Here is a 19,747-nt window from a genome sequence, read left to right as displayed (position 1 = left end):
GAGCAGAGAGATAGGAGGACCTTCTACTACGAAGAATGAAGAACCAGAAGGAGTGCTGGGGTCCCTGGGGTCCCTGTGCTGAGAAGCTCCTACACTAGGGGAAGATTGATGACAAGGACCTTCCCCCAGAACCGTGGAGCGGTTCCCCTGGAGCTATGTCTTAGTCATCTAGAGCTGCTGTAACAGAAATACCACAAGTGTATGGCTTTAACAAGCAGAAATTTATTTTCTCACAGTCTAGTAGGCTAGACGTCCAAATTCAGGGTGTCAGCTCCAGGGGAAGGCTTTCTCTCTCTCTCAGCTCTGAAGGAAGGTCCTTCTCACCAGTCTTCCCCTGGACTAGGAGCTTTGCACAGGAACCCTGGGTCCGAAGGGCATGCTGTGCTCCCATCACTGCTTTCTTGGTGGTATGAGGTCCCCCTGTCTCTCTGCTTGCTTCTTTCTTTTATATCTCAAAAGATATTGGTTCAAGACACAATCCAGTCTTGTAGATTCAGTCGTGCCTCATTAACATGACTGCTGCCTATCCCACCTCATTAACATCATAGAGGTAGGATTTACAACACCTAAGAAAATCATATCAGATGACAAAATGGTGGACAGTCTCACAGTACTGGGAATCATGGCCTAGCCAAATTGATACACATATTTTTGGGGGACACAATTCAATCCATAACAAGATGGCACCCTGAATTCAGACTTCTAGCTTCCTAGACCTTGAGAGAATAAGTTTCTCTTCGTTAAGCCATCCACTTGTGGTATTTCTGTTACAGCAGCACTAGATAACTAAGACAGAATTCAAATTGCTGACCTTTTGGTTAGCAGCCAAGCTCTTAACCACTGCACCACCAGGGCTCCTTAACAGCCTTACTGGGATATAATTCACATACCATAAAATTCAACTTTTTAAAGTATACAGTTCAGTGGTCTTTAGTATATTCAAGTATACATTTAGTATTATGGCAGCCATCATCACTATCTAATTTTAGATTTTCATCAGCGCCTAAAGAAACCCCATACCCACTAGCAGTCACTTACCATTTTCCCTTCAACCCTGGAAAATACTAATCTACTTTCTGTCTCTATGGGTTAGAGGTAGTCACAACATAGAAGTGGCGTGCGAAACACACAGGAAGGTGATTTACTAAGGAAGAGAATGTAGCAAGAGAATAGAAAAATGACAACTTTGGGGAATGGCTTTTTGAGGGAACAAGTGGTTAGCATGAGGCATGTGAGTTCTTACCTTGTTCCACCATGTGGCCAGCATGGTATATGCTTCTCACATACCATGGTTTTAGCAGCATCCTGGGTTTTGACCAATTGGTGAACACTGAGGTCCACAAAAATACCCACTGATTTGTCTGAGACTTGGCTTCTTGTGTAGTGAAAATACTACACACACTAAACACTTCATTTTAGATAAAGCAAACTATTATCTTGAACCAACCTTTTATATCTGTGCTATTTGATGAAGTAACCATTAGCCACATGTGGCTATGTAAGTTGAAATTATTTAAAATAAAATAAGAAATGCAGTTCCTTAGTTGCACTAGCCCCATTACAAGTGCTAAGTGGCCACGTGTGGCTAGTGGATACCGCATTGGGTGGCGCAGATAGAGAGCGTTTTTGTTTACCATAACAGAAAGTTCTTTTTAACAGCACTGTTCTTGATGGTATCAACAACTTGCAGGCTTCAAAAAGAGTTTTCTGCTTTGTAGGTTACTGTGCAATGGCTATGTAGCTCATTCTTTTCCTTTCTGTTTTATCCTTGTGTTTCCCTATCTCAACTATTGCCCAGCCAGAGTCCAGGCTTTCACCAGGGGATTGGTGCTGACCCAACACAGCACATTTGTGTATGTCTGTCTTAGTGTGACTCTGACAGCATAACAAAGCTAAAATATTTTTTAGTAAGCTCTCAGGTATTTTCTGTGCTTAGGCTCATGATTGTTTTGTTGTTAGCTGCCATCAAATCAGTTTCAACTCATGGCGACCCAACGTGTGCAGAGCAGAACTGATCCATAGGGTTTTCAAGGCTGTGACCTTTCAGAAGCAAATCACCAGGCCTGTCTTCTGAGGCACCTTTGGCTGGGTTCAAACCGCCATCCTTTCGACTAGTAGTCCAGCGTTTAACCTTTTGCGCCACCCAGGAACTTTTCATAGTTGCTACAGATATAATTAATAAAGTGAGATTAAGTGATTTGACAGATACAGATAATACTCTCAATTCCTTTATACATATCCCTTCATGCTAAGTAAGTGATCCATGAAAGTTTAAAGATATTACTGTAGGTTTATCTTAGTACTGTCTTCGTTTCCTATTGCTGCTATAATAAATTACCTCAAAGTTAGCAACTTGAAACAGCCCGTATTTTTTTTCTTACAGTTCTGAAAGTCAGAAGCCCAAATTTCGTTTCACTGGGCTAAAGTCAAGGTGTTGGCAGGCCTGGCTCCCTCTGGAAGCTATAAGGGGAGAATTGTTTCCTTGCCTTTCTCACCTTCTAGTACCTGCCTGTCTTCCTTGGCTTGTGGCCGTTTTCTTTGTCTTCATAGCATGTTACTCCAATCTCTATTTCTGTCATCACATCCCCTTTTTCTCATCATAGTCAAGTCCTCCTCTACCTCCCTCTGATAAGGACACTTGTGATTATATTTAGGGCCCACCTGGATGACCCAGAACAATCTATTTCAAAATCCTTAACTTAATCATGCCTGCAGAGTCCCTTTTGCTATATAAGGTAAATATTCACAGGTTCCAGAGATTAGAGGCCATTGTTCAGTTTACCACAAGGTTACACAAAGTGTCTTATTTGTAGAAAAAAATTTACCTCTATCAGACTTAATTTAATTATTCATAGCTTGAAATTAAAGCTTAACAATTCAAATTAAAACATAAAGTGTTTGTTTTTAATTGTGTTGAACAGATATTAAGATGTCTGATCATGGCAGTGACACCTTAGCCACTGGAGTCAAAGCTGAAATTACGGAGAAGCCCAGTATTGATTCTTTACCTGATGATGCAGAAGTGCACTGTGATTCAGCTACGATTTCGAATGAGCCAACACCAGCTGACCCCAGAGAAGATGTGCATGAAAATGCAACTGTTCAGGGTGCAGAGACTGCTGATACCAGGCACCCTGAGCAGCCCACGGAGCCCGCCTTCAATGGAGAAGTGACCGAGGACACACTTGCTGAGTGCGTGGACTCCGTCAGCCTTGAGGCAGAACCTGGATCCGAAATACCCTTGAAAGAACAGAATAATCCGGTATGGTTCGTTCCATTCACTTCATCCTACATTCTTACTGATAGGTACCACACGCACAGCTTTGTGCTAAATACTTGTGGATGAGGCTTGGGAGTTCAAAATACAATATGCCATTATCTCTGTCATCAAAAATGTGTGTGCAGTGAGATAAGACATATATAAGAATAATTTCTCATTATGATATTTGTATTTTGATAATTGCATTGTTATTAATAATGTTGTTGTTTTTGTTGTTAGTTGCCATCGAGTCAGCTCCAACTCATGGCGACCTTATGTGTAACAGAATGACACCTGGCCCAGTCCTGAGCCATCTTCACAGTTGTTGCCGTGTTTGAGCCCATTGTCGCAGCTGTTGTGTCAGTCCATCTCATTGAGGGTTTCCCTGATCTTTGTTGACCCTCTACTTCACCAAACAGGACGTCCTTTACTAGAGAGTGGTCTTTCCTAATATGTCCAAAGTAAGCAAGTTGAAGTCTTGCCATCCTTGCTTTTAAGGTAAATTCTGGTTGTATTTCTTCTAAGACTGATTTGTTCATTCTTCTGGCAGTCCACAATATATTCAACATTTTTCTCAACACTGCAGTGTGAATGCATCAATTCTTCTGTCTTTCTTTTTCATCATCCAACTTTTGCATGAAGTTAATAAAAATAATAACTCGAAAACCAAATTCGTTGCAGTCAGGTCGATTCCAACTGATAGCGACCCCATAGGACAGACTAAAACTGCCCCATATGGTTCCCAAGGTTGTAGTCTTGACAGAAGCAGACAGTCACATCTTTCTTCCAAGGAGTGGCTGGTGGGTTTGAACCACTGACCTTCCAGTTAGCAGTCAAGTGCTTAACCACTGCACCACCAGGGCTCCTTTGATAATAATAATACTCAGCAATTATTAGGCATACCCTATATGCCAGGCACTATGCTAGCTCTTTTATGTATTATGTAATTCACTCAACATAACAGTTCTTTGAGGTTCTGAGGTAGGTATTATTACCCCCAATTTATAGAAGAGGCAGCCAGGCTCGGAGATACTAAATGACTTGTCCTGGTAGTAAACAGAAGAAACTGTAATATCCAACATAATGAGTCCAAATTAATAATGAGCCTGGTTCCACCCTAAACAAGTCAATGTTTCTTTAAGATCAGTTAAATTCTGAGATGTATTTACAGATCCACTGTGGAGATAGCAAACATTCCGATCACTGTTTTATCCTCACGTACCACTTTCAAGAAGACCAGAAGTGGATCGCATTGCCTCTTCTCCTCAGTCCCTGTGCCTTAGTCTCTCTGGAGGATAAGATAGACCACCATCCATCCCCATATTGGTAACTTGTGCTGCAACAATATGGCTGTCTAAGCTGGGTTCTCCTGGCACCTTCACCTCCCACCACTTGGGGTCCAGCAGGGGTGGGGAGGCACTCAGCATGAAAGGAGGTCTGGGAGATGGGCTGCTCTCCCAATCCTGTCAGGGTTGGGCCCGTTCCAGAGTGATAATATACCCATTGCCATCGAGCCGATTCTGACTTGTAGTGACTCTATCGGACAGAGGGGGACTGCCCCATAGGGTTTCCAAGGCTGTAATCTTTATGGAAGCAGACTACCACATCTTTCTCCTGTGGAAAGCTGGTGGGTTTGAACTGCCGACCTTTCAGTTAGCAGCCAAGCACTTAACCACTGTGCCAACAGGGTTCCTCCATAGTGACTGTATAGAATGAGGGAATCAGGGTCTGCCCTTAGCCAGGCCCTAGCCTTGTTCATCCTTGAAGTGACTGCTGCCTGCAGTGATGGGAGGGAACTAAACAGGGAATCAGAGGTCCTGGATTTTCATGTCCCAGTCTATCACTAACTCTGTTACTTTGGGCATGACACCTAATATCTCTGTGCTCCAGTGTTTTCCTCTATTAAATGAAGAATTCCTACAAAAAGACGTCTATATATCCTCTGACTAACGTTTTGTGATTCTTTTATTCAAAATCAGGCTTCTTGTGCCTCCCTTTCCTCATGGGATTTGCCTCAGAACTGTTCAAAGATGAGATGGGCTTCCTCAGGGAGTGGGATGTTTCCCATCACTGGAGATTGTTAAACAAAAACCAACAAGCACTTTGCAAGGGGGTTATGGAGGGGATTCAAGGACCAGCTGGGAATTGGGATCAGATACAGTGAACGTGTTGTTAGTTACTGTCAAGTCAATTCTGACTCATGACAACCCCATGTGTGCAGAGTAGAACTGCTTTATAGCATTTTCAAGGCTGTGACCTTTCAGAAGTAGATCACCAGGCCTATCTTCCAAGGCACCTCTGGGTGGGTTCAAATCTCCAACCTTTTGGCTGGTAGTCAAGTGCTTAAGCATTTGTGCCACCCAGGGTGTCCTATGGTAAACATACACACAAAATTTTGCTTCTGAGTTCAGGGCATTCACAGATCCTTGAAGTCTCACATAGAGCCCTAAGGGATTAAGAACCCCTACACCAGAGGTTCTCAACTTTAAAAAATACTGATGCCAGGGCCCCAACTCCAAGGATTCTGATTCTGTTGGTTCAGGGATGGGGCTTGGACATCAGTACTTTTAAAAAGCTTCTCAAGTGATTCTAAGGTCCAGTCAGGACTGAAAACAATTGCTCCAAGCTAAAGAACCCTCGCAGTCCAGTCCCTTTGATGGTTCTTTGACTAGGTGATCTTTCAGTACCATTCCAGCTCTAATATTTTGTGATGCTAAAATAACATTTCAAGAATATTTTTGGCTAGTAGGATACTTTTTCATACATTTATCTTTAAAAAACGACAACAGCAGCACATACGTGGGAAACAGTGGGACATTCAGAAGCTCCAGGCTTGACAGCTTGCGTGCTCTGGGTAAAGAGATGAATTTAGGGGACTTTATAGAAAATCTTTTTTGTCAGACAGACCCTCCAAAATAGGAAAGTGGCAGAGTGAGAACTTGAGCCAAGTCTTTTTGACTCTATGAACCTATTTTCCCTTCATGCTATCTGTTGTAGGCAGCATTGGTTCTCAATTTTTATTATAAGTGCTGCTGTTAATAAATATCTTTGTACATTAAGAAAAAAATATCTTAACCACACCCTTCTGACCTGAGATGACTTAAAGAAACCGTAGATACTCTACTAATTCAAAATTTACTTGCTGCTGATGGATAACTCATACGATCCAATTTCAGATTTCTAATAACTATAACAGGGTTGTTACTAAAGATAGCATAATAAAAAGTCAATATGCTCCTGTCACCTCTGCCTTCTTAAATCTTTTGAGCAAATTGAAGGCATCCTGCTTTTGAAAGTAGCATCTAAACTTCCTTAATTAATGCTACAGGAATGGAGCTGATTGTCAGGCAGATTCCCCACTGCCCAACCCTGGTCCAAACCCAAAACCAAACCCATTGTTAGTCGATTCCAACTCATTGCGACCCTATAGGACATGGGGTTTCTCAGGAGTGGCTGGTGGATTCAAACTGTCAACACTTTGGTTAGCAGCTGAGCTCTTAACCACTGCAACACTAGGGCTCTGCAACACTGATAGCATCTGAAAATATGAGCATTTCCTCATGTCTTAGTTTCCTAGGGCTGCCATAACAAAAGATAACACAAGTGGGTGGCTTTAAAGAAAAGACATTTATTTTCTCACAATTGTGGAGGAAGAAAGGGCAAAAAGCAGACATGGCTGGCTGGACGGGCCTAGAGGGAAGAGGGTATCTCTTTCAGACAGGTCATATTTAAACCCTTCTAAGTAGGTGCAAATTTATTCTCTGTTTAAGGATTACCAGAAAAGGGAATTCTACCATCTTTCTTGGTAACCTGTCCTTTTATCTTAAGTTAAAATTAGAAGTTCATTTGGTGCCTAGTCTTTGAGTGTAGTTCGTTTGTTCTCTTTATTTGTCTTTTGTTGGACTCTTAAGAAGTCCCTTTGCAGTGAGGAAACCAACTATTTCTCCGTTGATTTAGACAAGAATGAATTATATGAAAAATACTGAATCAAAAGTTTATTTACAAGTTGGTTCCTTGGATCTTGAACATGGGTTTCCCAAGGAGTGGCAGGTTCTATAGGAAAATGGCCAAGTTTAGAAGTCCATTTGATCCCAGGCAGCATGTATCTGAGCCTGATAGAATCTCATCATCCCTTTAAAAAAGTTTCTGTAGGAAATTTTGTGCTTTACTAAGAAACCTGGCAGAATAGCCTTTGAAAAAGTATAAACAAGTATCTTCTGGGACACACTACATTTTGTGATAATGTGCATAAATGTCCATATTTTTCTATAAGTGATTTGTATCGATGTAGTTACTTTGGCTCTGGGTCCCCTCACAATCCATGCCGTTAGCTTCCCCTTTGCCTGAGTCGGCTTGGTGGCTGTAACTTGGCAGATAGTATGGATAGGAGGTGACCCAGAGAAGAGGGTGAAGGCCAGTGGTTCTGCCAGCTATGCAGCTGGCACCTCTGATTTGAAGGATCACACCATTCACAGTTTATGGATTCAGAGAAGCTACCTCTGTCTTTAGGGCTCCTTCTTTTCCTTGTCCATTCTCATGTACAGACTTAGAAACATTGACTTGAACCTCCATGCAGGAATCTACTCTACAATATCCATGAGAGGTGGTCCCCGGCCTCGCTTGAAATTGGAGGTTGGACCAGATTCTCTAAGGCCTTTACCAGTCCTGTGACACCATACATTGAGTGCTGTAACTATCTTCAGGATTCCTGCAGTCTAGTTGGACAGGGTGGTATTGTATAAAAGCATTGATAGCGTGATATGTACTAGATGGGACAGGCACAAGGGAAGCTTTAGATGGAGCACTTAAACCACTCATAGCAGTCAGGGAAGGCTTCAGCCTCAATTCAGAGATGTTTTGTTTTGGGTGCTGGTCAGGAGTGACATTTGTTCTCAGAGATCTTGTGGGGCCTTATATACTAGCCAGTCTTTAAAACACCCAGTATAGATAAAATTTCCCTAATTTCTTAATACCAAGAAATGTTGCCCAGAATGAAAAAATGGCCTCCCTACTGTCCATCCCACCACCCATCTGTCAGTTTGTTGTACTGTGCTGACTTATGTGTTGCTATGATTTTGGAAGCAATGCTACCAGTATTTCACATATTAACAGGGCCACCCATGGAGGACAGATTTCAGTAGAGCTTCTGCACTAAGACAGACTAGGCCTGGCAACCTACTTACAAAGATTAGCCAATGAAAACACTGTGGATCACAGAATATTGTCCGAGTCTTTGATCTGCTTACTTTAGATACATCATCAGGAGGGACCAATTACTGGAAAACAACATCATGTTTGGTGAAGTGAGGGGGCCAGTGAAGGCAAGGGAAACCCTCAATGAAATGGACTGATGCAATGGCCTCAACAATGGACTCCGACATACCAACGATCATGAAGATAGCTCAGGACCAGGCAGTGTTTCATTTTGTTATGCATATAGTCTCCATGAGTCAGAACCCGCTCAATGGCAACTGACAACACTGTCCAACACCAATACATAAGGCCAATTATGGAGAAGGAAAAAAATTCCAAAATGCTCTTTTAGTTACCTCTAAAAATGTTCTCAAAGGAAAACATAGACTATCACTTGATGGTTCTCTCCCTAGAAAAGGAAAAGTAGAATGTTTATGAGCCGTAAAATAACTGTCAAGGGAGACAAAAAGGGAGGAACACAGGCCAAGACACACTGATGGCAGATATCTGCCTCCTACTGGGTGAGTAGAGTTTATTCTAATTCTGTGTGAGTATTTCCCCCTTTGAAGCCTTCCGTACATAATGACATCCAATTTTTGGCTGGACAGCGGGTGGATGGTGTTGCCAGTTGGCTATATAGTGGAGTACTCTCCAAATCTGATGGTGCATTGGAATTACCTGGAAGACATGTTAAAAAGACAGATTCCTGGGCTGTACGCTGAGGGGTTCTTATTCAAAAGGTCATAGTGGAAGCCAGGACTCTGTATTTTCAATAAGTTCTCCCAGATAATATATTCTTGCAATCAGGCTGTGGGCCAGTGTTTTGCAACTACTATACCAGGACACAGGAAGTCCTAGTTGGGTGTGAGAGGGGGTGGGACTGAGAAGATGATGAGTTCAGTTTTGAACATAACATGGGACATCCAAGTGAAGGTATTTGGTGGGCAGTTGGTTATAATGGTCTGGAGCCCAGGAGAGATAGAGATGTGGAGGCCATCTGCATATGGATGATTGTCTAAGTAATGGGAGTGGGTGAGATTGATTGCCCAGGTGTTACGAAGAACCAAGGCAAGGACGCAGCCCTGGAAGGCTCCTGCCTCTAAGCGAGTTTGGCTATGCACAGCCCTTGGATTCTTTCTGATAGTGGTAGCCACCAAAGAAGTCGAAGTGATGAGAGTTCCCTGTCCCCTCCACATTCTCACCACCACATTGTACAATGAAAGCAAGTCTCAGAACAAATTGTACCATACTAACATTTTTCAATTCAACGTTTATTAACAAGAAAGTTAAAAACAATTCATGAATGTGTTCTGTAGGATTGAGAAAGTTCCACTGTTCTGTCATTTTAGGTGTTCTCACCACCACTTTGAGTGGTTCAATCAAGGCAAATGCCTAGATTCCAAAGGCAAGATTTTTCTTCCCTTCCATCTGGTATTATTGTTGGTTTAGCTGTCATTGAGTCGATTTTGACTCGTAGTGATACCATGTGACAGAGTAGAACTACCCAATTAGGTTTTCTTGGCTGTAATCTTTATGAAAGCAGATCACCAAGTATTTCTCCCATGGAACTGTTGAGTGAGTTCGAACTGCCAACCTTTGGGTTAGCAGCCCAGCAGTTAACCATTGCACAGCCAGGCTTCCTTATACCAACCAGAATTTCCCAGAATTCACAACTGGATAGAAGACCATTTAGCATAGGGTAAAATCCTTTCTTATGCCATATTCATGTAAAGGTAGGAAGTCTCTAAAATTTTTTAACAATCTACACATCTTGAATACCTTTAATTTCACCATCTAGAACCCTTTTCAGGCATTCAAAATGCTAGTTAACAGTCTACCATGTTTACCAGTTGAAACCCTTTTCTGCCACTCAGTATGCTAATCACAAAGCATCAGGTGTTAGTAGAGATACAGATAATAGAAATGCTCATAATCACTGTCTCTGGAGTATGACTTTCCTGATTAGAATGCCAGCTGACCACCCTGAATTGTGCACATTTTACTGGAATGCTGGCAGCATTTGGATTGTAGCTTAATCTAAGAAGCACATATAATATCGCAATGTGTATGAAGATACATTCTAAAGTTAATAACTGAAATTATGATACTAAGGGAGGGGCAGAAACTAAGAGTCTGAAGATAGGGCATGGAGGCCAGGAGGATAAAGTGTTTTAAGGACGTAAAAGTGGTTAATCTTCAGATGCTACTGAGAAGTCTAGTAAGGAAAGGACTGAAATGAGTCCAATGGCTTTGACAAGAGAAGCCATTGGTGTCCTTGGTGAGAATGGTTCCATGGAGTAGTGGCTGTGGGAGTCTCACTGTGGTGTGTAGGGAAATGAGGCAGGATGGGTACAGAGGATAGACACCTTTTTTTAAGAGGTAAAGAAGAAAGATTTGGAGCAGTAACCAGATAAGACAAGAAGTTTGAAAGAAGTTTCGTCATTGTTGTAATTTTTATTTGTTTTAAGATGGAAGAAGCCTGTGCATGATTGATTTTGGGAAGTAGCCAGTACAAAGGGAAAGACTGAAAAGCTAGGAGAGAAAGGTAACCAACCTGTCTGAGACCTGGAGGAGTTCAGGTGAAGGAGATGATAGTAGCTAACAGGAAGACATCACTTCCATAACGGGAGAATGGAATAAAGTAATTGTGAGTGGGGATGCAATAAAGTTGTTTTTGTTGGTAGTTGCCACTGAGTCGGTCCCCGACTCCTGGTGACCCCATGCACAATGGGACGAAACATGACTCTGCGTACAACAGAACGAAACACTGCCCAGTCCTGCGCCATCCTCACAATTGTTATGCTTGAGCCCATTGTTGCAGCCACTATGTCAGTCCATCTTGTTGAAGGTCTTCCTCTTTTTTGCTGACCGACTACTTTACCAAGCATGATGTCCTTCTCCAGGGACTGGTCCCTCTTGATAACATGTCCAAAGTATGTGAGACAAAGTCTTGCCATCCTTGCTTCTAAGGAGCATTCTGGCTGTACTTCTTCCAATACAGACTTCTTTGTTCTTCTGGCAGTCCATTGTATATTCAGTATTCTTTGCCAACACCATAATTCAAAGACATCAGTTCTTGTTCAGTCTTCCTTATTCATTGTCCAGCTTTTGCATGCACATGAGGTGATTGAAAACACCGTGGCTTGGGTCAGGTGCACCTTAGTTCTTAAAGTGAAATCTTTGCTTTTTAACACTTTAAAGAGGTCTTTTGTAGCAGATTGCCCAATGCAGTACGTCATTTGATTTCTTGACTGCTGCTTCCATGAACGTTGGTTGTGGATCAAAGTAAAATGAAATTCTTGACAAGTTCAATTTTTTCCCCATTTATCAGATGTTGCTTATTGGTCCACTTGTGAGGATTTTTGTTTTCTTTATGGTGAGGCGTAATCCATACTGAAAGCTGTGGTCTTTGATCTTCATCAGTAAGTGCTTCAAGTCCTCTTCACTTTCAGCACACAAGGTTGTGTCATCTGCATATTTCTGGTTATTAATTAGTCTTCCTCCAATCCTGATGCCTCTTTCTTCTTAGAGTCCAGCTTCTTGGATTATTTGCTCAGCATACAGATAGAGTAAGTATAGTGAAAGGATACAACCCTGATGCACACCTTTCCTGACTTTAAACCACGCAGTATTCCCTTGTTCTATTTGAACGACTGCCTCTCAGGGTCTATGTACACGTTCCTCATGAGCACAATTAAGTGTTCTGGAATTCCTATTCTTTGCAGTGTTATCTATAATTTGTTATGATCCACATGGTTTAATGCCTTTGTATAGTCAATAAAACACAGGTAAACATCTGTCTTAGTCATCTAGTGCTGCTATAAGAGAAATACCACAGGTGGATGACTTTAACAAAGAGAAGTTTATTCTCACAGTCCAGTAGGCTACAAGTCCAAATTCAGGGTCAGCTCCAAGGGAATGTTTTCTCTGTTGGCTCTGGAGGAAGGTCCATGTCATCAATCTTCCCTTGGTCTGGGAGCGTCTCTGTGCAGGAACCTCAGGTCCAAACGACACGCTTTGCTCCCGGCACTGTTTTCTTGGTAGTATGAGGTTCCCATGTCTCTCTGCTTGCTTCTCTCTTTAATATCTCAAAAGAGATTGGCTTAAGACTCTATCTAATCTTGTAGACCTCATCGGTATAACTGCCACTAATCCATTTTATTACATCATAGTGATAGCATTTACAACACGTAAGGAAATCACATCAGATTACAAAATGGTACACATCATAAACATTACTGGGAATCATGACCCAGCCAAGTTGACAGGTATTTTTGGGGAAGACAGTTCAATCCATGACATCTTTCTGGTGTTCTCTGCTTTCAGCCAAGATCCATCTGATTGATCCATAGGGTTTTCATTTTCTGACTTTCAGAAGTAGATCTCCAGGCCTTTCTTCCTAGTCTGTCTTAGTCTGGAAGCAACCCTCAGACCTTTCAGCATCGTAGCAACACACAAGCCTCCACTGACAGACAGGTGATGGCTGCAAATGAGGTGCACTGACCAGAAATCAAACCAGGTGTCTCACCTGGAAAGTGATAATTCTACCACTGAACCACCACTGCCCTGGCAATAAAGTTAGATTTGTGTTTAATGGGTTTTTTTTTGTGTGTGTGTGTGTGTGGTCCAGGGTGGGCTTTGTTTATAAAAAGAACTGCTCAGACATTTAATTTGGTTCAGCAATTAGTGTTCAATTTATTAAGGTTACAGATTTTAAAAGCCCAATTCTTTCTTAGGCTTTAAGTTCATTTCACAAATCTTGTTGTTTAGAAGCTGAGCAGAATTTAACAGTCACTTTCAAGGGGGTTTTGATTAATGTTTAGTCCTTTTTACCAGCTTAAATACCTTCAAATATTTTAAACTGCATTTATAAATTTAATATATTCTATTTTCTTTTTAAGTATCTCATTTATCTACTTAAACAAAACCTTGCTGAGTACTTAGTAGTTGTTATAAATCTATTACATTAAATTTATAGTGTGGACCTGAAGATCTCTAGATGGTATGACACTATGCATAAACGTAGGAAGATTTCAGCTTAAAATCAGAAGGCTAATGATTCAATTATTCATTTTAAATTGGTTCTCAAAAACTGTCACTATAATAAGCCAAATTCCCTTAAATATTAATAGTACAGAAAAGGTAAAATAGGTAATTGCATGGCTTTGATGCTTTAAACCCTTCTATACTTAATTTTAAATCTTCCCAGAATTGAATGGTGCATACCCACAAGGGAAGAAAGGTACCTGGAAATAGCAGATCATGTTCAGCCAGATATTTTGACAGATCATGGAATCCAGAGCTGCAAGTGTTCAAAGCAATTTACATCCTACCAGCTGACATACCGAGCTCCTTTTTTGAGTCCCTATGTCACGAGTAGTTGTTGTTGTTAGCTGCTGTCAAGTTGGCCCTGACTCACGGTGACCCCATGCACAGCGTAACGAAATGTTGCCTGCTCCTGTGCCATCCCCATGATAGGTTACCAATCCATAGGGTTTTCACTGACTGATTTTCAGAAGTAGATCGCCATACCTTTCTTTCCAGTCCATCTTAGTCTGGAAGCTCCACCAGAAACTACTCAGTATCGTAGCAACAAGCAGACCTCCACTGACAGATGGGTGGTGGCTGCACTTGAGGTGCATTGCCTGGGAATCAAACCCAGGTCTCGCATAAGGAAGGTGAGAAGGGTTTGGTCTTATAGCTCACATCTCCTACCCCTGGATGCAAGTTATACGTAGTAGCTGATTCTCCATCTACTCAAGGAAATAAGCCCACGAGGTTGATTTTGGAGCCCTGGTGGCTCAGTGGTTAAGAGCTCAGCTGCTAACCAAAAGGTCGGCAGTCTGAATCTACCAACTGCTCCTTGGAAACCCTATGGGGCAGTTCTACTCTGTCCTATAGGGTCACCATGAGTCAGAATCGACTTTCTGGCAATGGGAAATAACAGGAAAGGCTGATCTTTGATCTTTAAGATAGGTACATATATTTTCCATCTAAGTGTTAAAGTCCTTTGCATTCTGTGGAATTCTACAATTTGTAAATGTTGCAGTGGTGTATGTGTGTGCGTGTGTTTCCCTATCTAATGATACATTTGAACTTAATTAAAAAAAAAAAACAAACCATTGCCGTCAACTCTATCCCAACTCATAGCGACCCTATACGACAGAGTAGAGCTGCCCCATCGGGTTTCCAAGGAGTGGCTGGTGGATTCGAGCTGACAACCTTTTGGTCTGCAGCCAGGCTGTTACCCAGTGTGCCACCAGGGCACGTTGAACTTGACAGGAGCCTAAAATACACATATTTTCTATTCAATGGTAAAGACCTTCAAGTGCGTTACTAGATGTGTAAGTGTCTTTTCTATTTAACTTTAAAGAACTTTGAACCTGATGAAATCATGCATTCTTTCATATTCTTAGGACCACACAATGGTTACAGTTGTTTAAATGATCGCCAGTTGAGTTTTGGAAATCCATTTTAATCAAGTCAAATCTGATTTGCTGTTACAATATGAGGTCATTCTTCTGAGAGTTTATAGGGAAAGGGCAGGAAGTGATAGAGTTCTCATTTGTTGTCTTGTTTTTCTCTGTGAATTAGGATATGAAGTTGCTGTTAGGGGGTTGGGGTTGCACAAAGGGGTGGAGTTGGTGGTGAGAAAAAAGCTTTAAAATAATCTTATTTAGTAATAGAAGGGAGCCCTGGTGATACAGTGGTTAAGCACTTGGCTGCTAACCGAAAGGTCGGCAGTTTGAACCCACCTGCACCTTCACAGGAGAAAGATTTGACAGTCTGCTTCTGTAAAGATTACAACCTTGGAACCCTATGGGACAGTTCTACTCTGTCCTATAGGGTCGCCAGGAGTTGGAATCGACGGGATGGCGATGGGTTTGGTTTTAGTAATAGAAGATCTGAGTAGACTCATGCTGCCTACTTTATGGTCTCATAAATGTGTGACATTAAAACCATTTAAAGTAGAGATTGTATTCATGAAGAAATATATGTATAATACATGTTTAACATTTAGTTTGTATGGTTTTTATGTTAAGTTTGTGTATTTTTAGTCATTTGAGTATTTGTCATTTGTGGCAAATAGTCTTTGTAGCTGATCAAGACGGCACATTTCAGTGTCAAAGGAACTTTATTAATAAGGCAGTTGGAGTAGCCATTTATTATATTGCAAAATGTTCTAGACTCATTTAACATTTATTTCCATTTGCTAGTCAATTACCAGCTGTCAGACCATATTAAGCACTGTAAATTTGAGTCAGAAGCTGTCAGCCCTAAGTATATTAACCTGTCCGTAATCACATAGGTAGTGATTTGTCCCATGAAAGAATAATATTCATCATTGAACTACATCTGTCTTCAGGATGGTATAAAATTGCCATTGACTTCCATTGCTGAAGTGAAGTAAATCAATGTAGACACCAAAAATGAAAGCAGAATCATGAGTATTCCATTTATGTTAAAAAGCTTCTCAGTTTCCAGACAGAAAAAAATGTCAGCCAACTTTCAAAGCTTTTTGCTTCTTAGTCTGAAAAAATGTGCTTTCTTCTTTTTATCATTACTAGCTAACATTTCTGGAGTATTTATTATATGCCAGTCACTATGCTCACAGCTTCATATGAATTATTTTTTTAAGCTTCACAACAACCCTTGGAGGTATAATCCGACCATAGCTTGCATTTTGTAATGAGTAAATGAAGGCTTAAAAGATCTTGAGTAACTTGTAACCCCAAATGACAGAGTCTGGAGTAAAACACAAGCAATTTAATTCCAAAACCTTTTCCCTCGACCAGTACTCTACATTGATGGACGTTGTTTGATGTTTACTTGGTGAATCAGGAGTGTATTTGGCTGCAAGTAACAAAAATCCATAGTATAGTAACTTGCAAAATAGTACTTTATCTTTTCTTACTTAGCAAAAAGAATGGAGTAGGCAGATATTCACATTGGTTTAGTACCAATTTCAATTTCAGCCATTTCAGACCAATGGTTCTGTGATTTCTTGGTCTTTCCTTCATGGCAGAAAAATGGCTGCTCAATTTCAAACATCATGTCCATAGTCAAAGCAGGAAGAAAGGGAGTGGGAAAGAGTTGGCACCAGCCTTAACTGTACCTTTTATCATGGAAGCAAAAGCTTTTCCATTTATAACTCATTGGTCAAAATTGTTTCATATGGCCATTCTTATCTGCGACAGTGGAAGATAGTTAGGAAAAAGGGAGCTGGAGATGACTGATGGGCCAGCCTGGGGTAGAAAGTTATAGAATCCCCAACCTCTGTAGGAATCTTTCACTTCCTCCTTAACTTCTCTTTTTTGGTGTGAAAGAGCTGTAATTCTCGATATAGCTAACTCTTAATGTATTCATGCCGTGTTTTCTAGAATCTGTTATCAGATAATAAAGGAAAGCTGTGGTTCCATTCATCCTTACAGAACTCATTGGTTTCAAGTATCAGAAACTGATACACACCTAACAAAGAAAATAAGGGAATTTCAGTTATTTACTGAAAAAAATATTAAGCACTCATTATATGCCAGGCACTCCACTAGGCTCTGGGGATACATCAAGTGAACAAATCATTAAAAATGTATATATTAGAATGTGTGGGAATCATGGAACCCAAAGATAGGAGTGCACCAGGGGTTGAGAAGCTATCAGGAATCCATATGGCTCCTTTGAGCATATCTTCTTCATTCTGCTCACTCTGCTTTCTCTAATTCTTAGTCTGCATGGTCACTCCACTTTGCCTGAGTTTTCATCTTCTATTTAAGCAACCAGCCCAAGCTCAACCAGAATCTCTCAATCCCGATTCCAAATTCCTAGGCAAAAGAATTTTAATCAACTAAGTCCAGAAACAGTCTTACCCCTGTGGGTGAGAGATGTAGTTACAGGGGTCATTGTGAGTGGAAGGTATACCTCAAAGGGTGTCTAACTTGCAAGACTTCCTGTTGCTACTACCCATCTCTAGGTTAATGGATGCTTTTCTAGACTCCTTGGCTATCGTCCATGCCAAAGCTCCATTCCACCACCCCAGAGGTTTGAAAGTTAACTCTGCCTTGAAGAGCACGTTGGTTTGGCTCTGTAAGGATTGCCTGGGTCAAGGTTGTTTCGAAGTTTTTCAAACATTCCTGTGCCCTAATATACATATTACAAGGAGCCTGGTGGCACAATGGTTAGCACTCAGCTGCTAAGCAAAAGGTCAGCGGTTCAAAGCCACCAGTGGCTCCGCAGGAGAAAAGACCTGGCGATCTGCTCCCATAAAGATTACAGCCTAGGAAACCTTATGGGGCAGTTCTACCCTGTCCTATAAGGTCCCTATGAGTTGGAGTTGACTTAATGACATACAACAGTGACAACAAAAACCACGTTATATCTTTTTTCCCACACAGCACTTGTCCTTGTCTTTTTGTGCCTGACTCCCAGAAAATGGGAGATTTGGGGCTCAGTTAATATCAGACTCCGTTTCTTCAAACCAGGACACCAAACACCAAACACTTCAAACCAAGCCACCATTAAGCAGTTTGGTTCCAAAGTGCACACTGCAGTATGGGTTGGGATATTCCTTTATGGCTGTTAAAGACTATAAAGCCAGGGAGATATGGTTGAAAATTTTTTTAGCTTTCTCTTTGTTGCAAACCAAGTGGGTGTTTTTCCATTCAGGAATGAACTGAATTGCTGACCTTATGGCTAATCTGTTTTTCCACAGGCTGTGGACTCCCCTCTGCATGGAGGGGGATGGGCAGGCTGGGGTTCCTGGGGCAAATCTCTGCTCTCATCAGCATCTGCCACAGTAGGTAAGCATTATTTGTTGTATTTAAATGGATGAAATTCAGATTCCTAATAGGCTGTGACATTTTTTATCATACCATGTACTGATAGAGTTTAACATTAGCCCATGAGGTCATAAAGGCAAACCCTTTTTTAGTTGCTTGGTATGTATCAGGCACTGTTCTAAGTGTTTCACATATATTAGTACATTTATTCCTCAAAATAACTCTATAAAGGAGGTACTCTTGTTTTCTCCATTTTATCGATGAGGCAACTGAGTCACAGAGAGTTAAGACCTTGCCCAAAGTCAGCAGTAGCTGGTCTGGGATTTAAACCAAGTAGTTTGGCTTTGGAAACCTTGGGTGGTGCAAATGGTTAACACACTCGGCCACTAACGGAAGGGTTGGAGATTTAAGTCCACCCAGAGGTACCTCAGAAGAAAGCCCTAGCAGTCTGCTTCTGAAAAATCAGTCGTTCAAAACCCTATGGAGCATAGTTCTACTCTGACACATAGAAGGTCGCCATGAGTTGGAATCAACTTGAAGCCACTGGTTAAAAAAAATACGGCCTATAACTACTGTATTATATTGCCTCTTAAAATATAAGATTTACTGGAGGGCATTATGCTGAGTGAAATACGTCCATCACAAAAGGACAAATATTGTATGCGACCACTACTGTAAAAACTCACGGAAGGGTTTACACATGAAAAGAAACAATCTTTATTGGTTACGAGGGAGGAGAGGGGTGGAGGGTTAAACACTAAACAGACAATAGATAAGTGGTAACTTTGGTGAAGGGGAAGACAGTACACAATACTGGGGAAGCCAGCACAACTTGTACAAGGAAAGGTCATGGAAGCTCCGTAGACACATCCAGATTCCCTGAGGGACCGAATTGCTGGGCTGAGGGCTGTGGGGACCATGGTCTCCGGGAACATCTGGCTCAATTGATATAACATAGTTTATAAAGAAAATGTTCTGCATTCTACCTTGGTGAGTAGCATCTGGGGTCTTAAAAGCCTGTGAGCAGCCAGCTAAGATACTCCGCTGGTCTCACCCCTTCGGGAGCAAGAGAGAATGAAGAAAACAAGATACAAGGGAAAGATTAGTCCAAAGGACTATTGGACCACAACATGGCCTCCAGCAGACTGAGTCCAGTACAACTAGATGGTGCCTAGCTACCACCACTGACTGCTCTGACAGGGGTCACAACAGAGGGTACCAGATAGAGCTGCAGAAAAATGTAGAACAAAATTCTAACTCATAAAAAAAGATCAGACTTACTGGCCTGACAGAGACTGGAAAACCCCGAAAATATGGCCCCCCTACACCCTTTTAACTCAGTGATGAAGTCACTCCTGAGGCTCACCCTTCAGCCAAAGATTAGACAAGCCCATAAAACAAAACAAGACTAATGGGGCACAACAGCCCAGGGACAAGGACTAGAAGGCAGGAGGGGACAGGAAAGCTGGTAATAGGGAACCCAAGGTCGAGAAGGGAGAGTGTTGACATGTCATGGGGCTGT

At 41.5% G+C, this 19,747-nt stretch overlaps 1 protein-coding gene across 1 annotated transcript in view; it reads left to right on the top strand.

Annotated features, from left to right (window-relative positions):
• Positions 1–19,747, top strand: part of FAM114A1 (family with sequence similarity 114 member A1) — an 83,109-nt gene that overhangs the window by 10,040 nt on the left and 53,322 nt on the right. The window contains exons 2-3 of the mRNA XM_004384672.3: positions 2,922–3,262; positions 18,159–18,246. Coding sequence (XP_004384729.1) covers positions 2,930–3,262; positions 18,159–18,246 — 421 coding nt within the window. The 5' untranslated portion in view covers positions 2,922–2,929. The remainder of the gene's footprint in view (positions 1–2,921; positions 3,263–18,158; positions 18,247–19,747) is intronic.

The sequence above is a fragment of the Trichechus manatus genome, unplaced genomic scaffold, assembly GCF_000243295.1.
Source record: "Trichechus manatus latirostris isolate Lorelei unplaced genomic scaffold, TriManLat1.0 scaffold00126, whole genome shotgun sequence".
NCBI classification, from domain to species: domain Eukaryota; kingdom Metazoa; phylum Chordata; class Mammalia; order Sirenia; family Trichechidae; genus Trichechus; species Trichechus manatus.
This window is presented reverse-complemented; position numbering and strand designations above follow the sequence as displayed.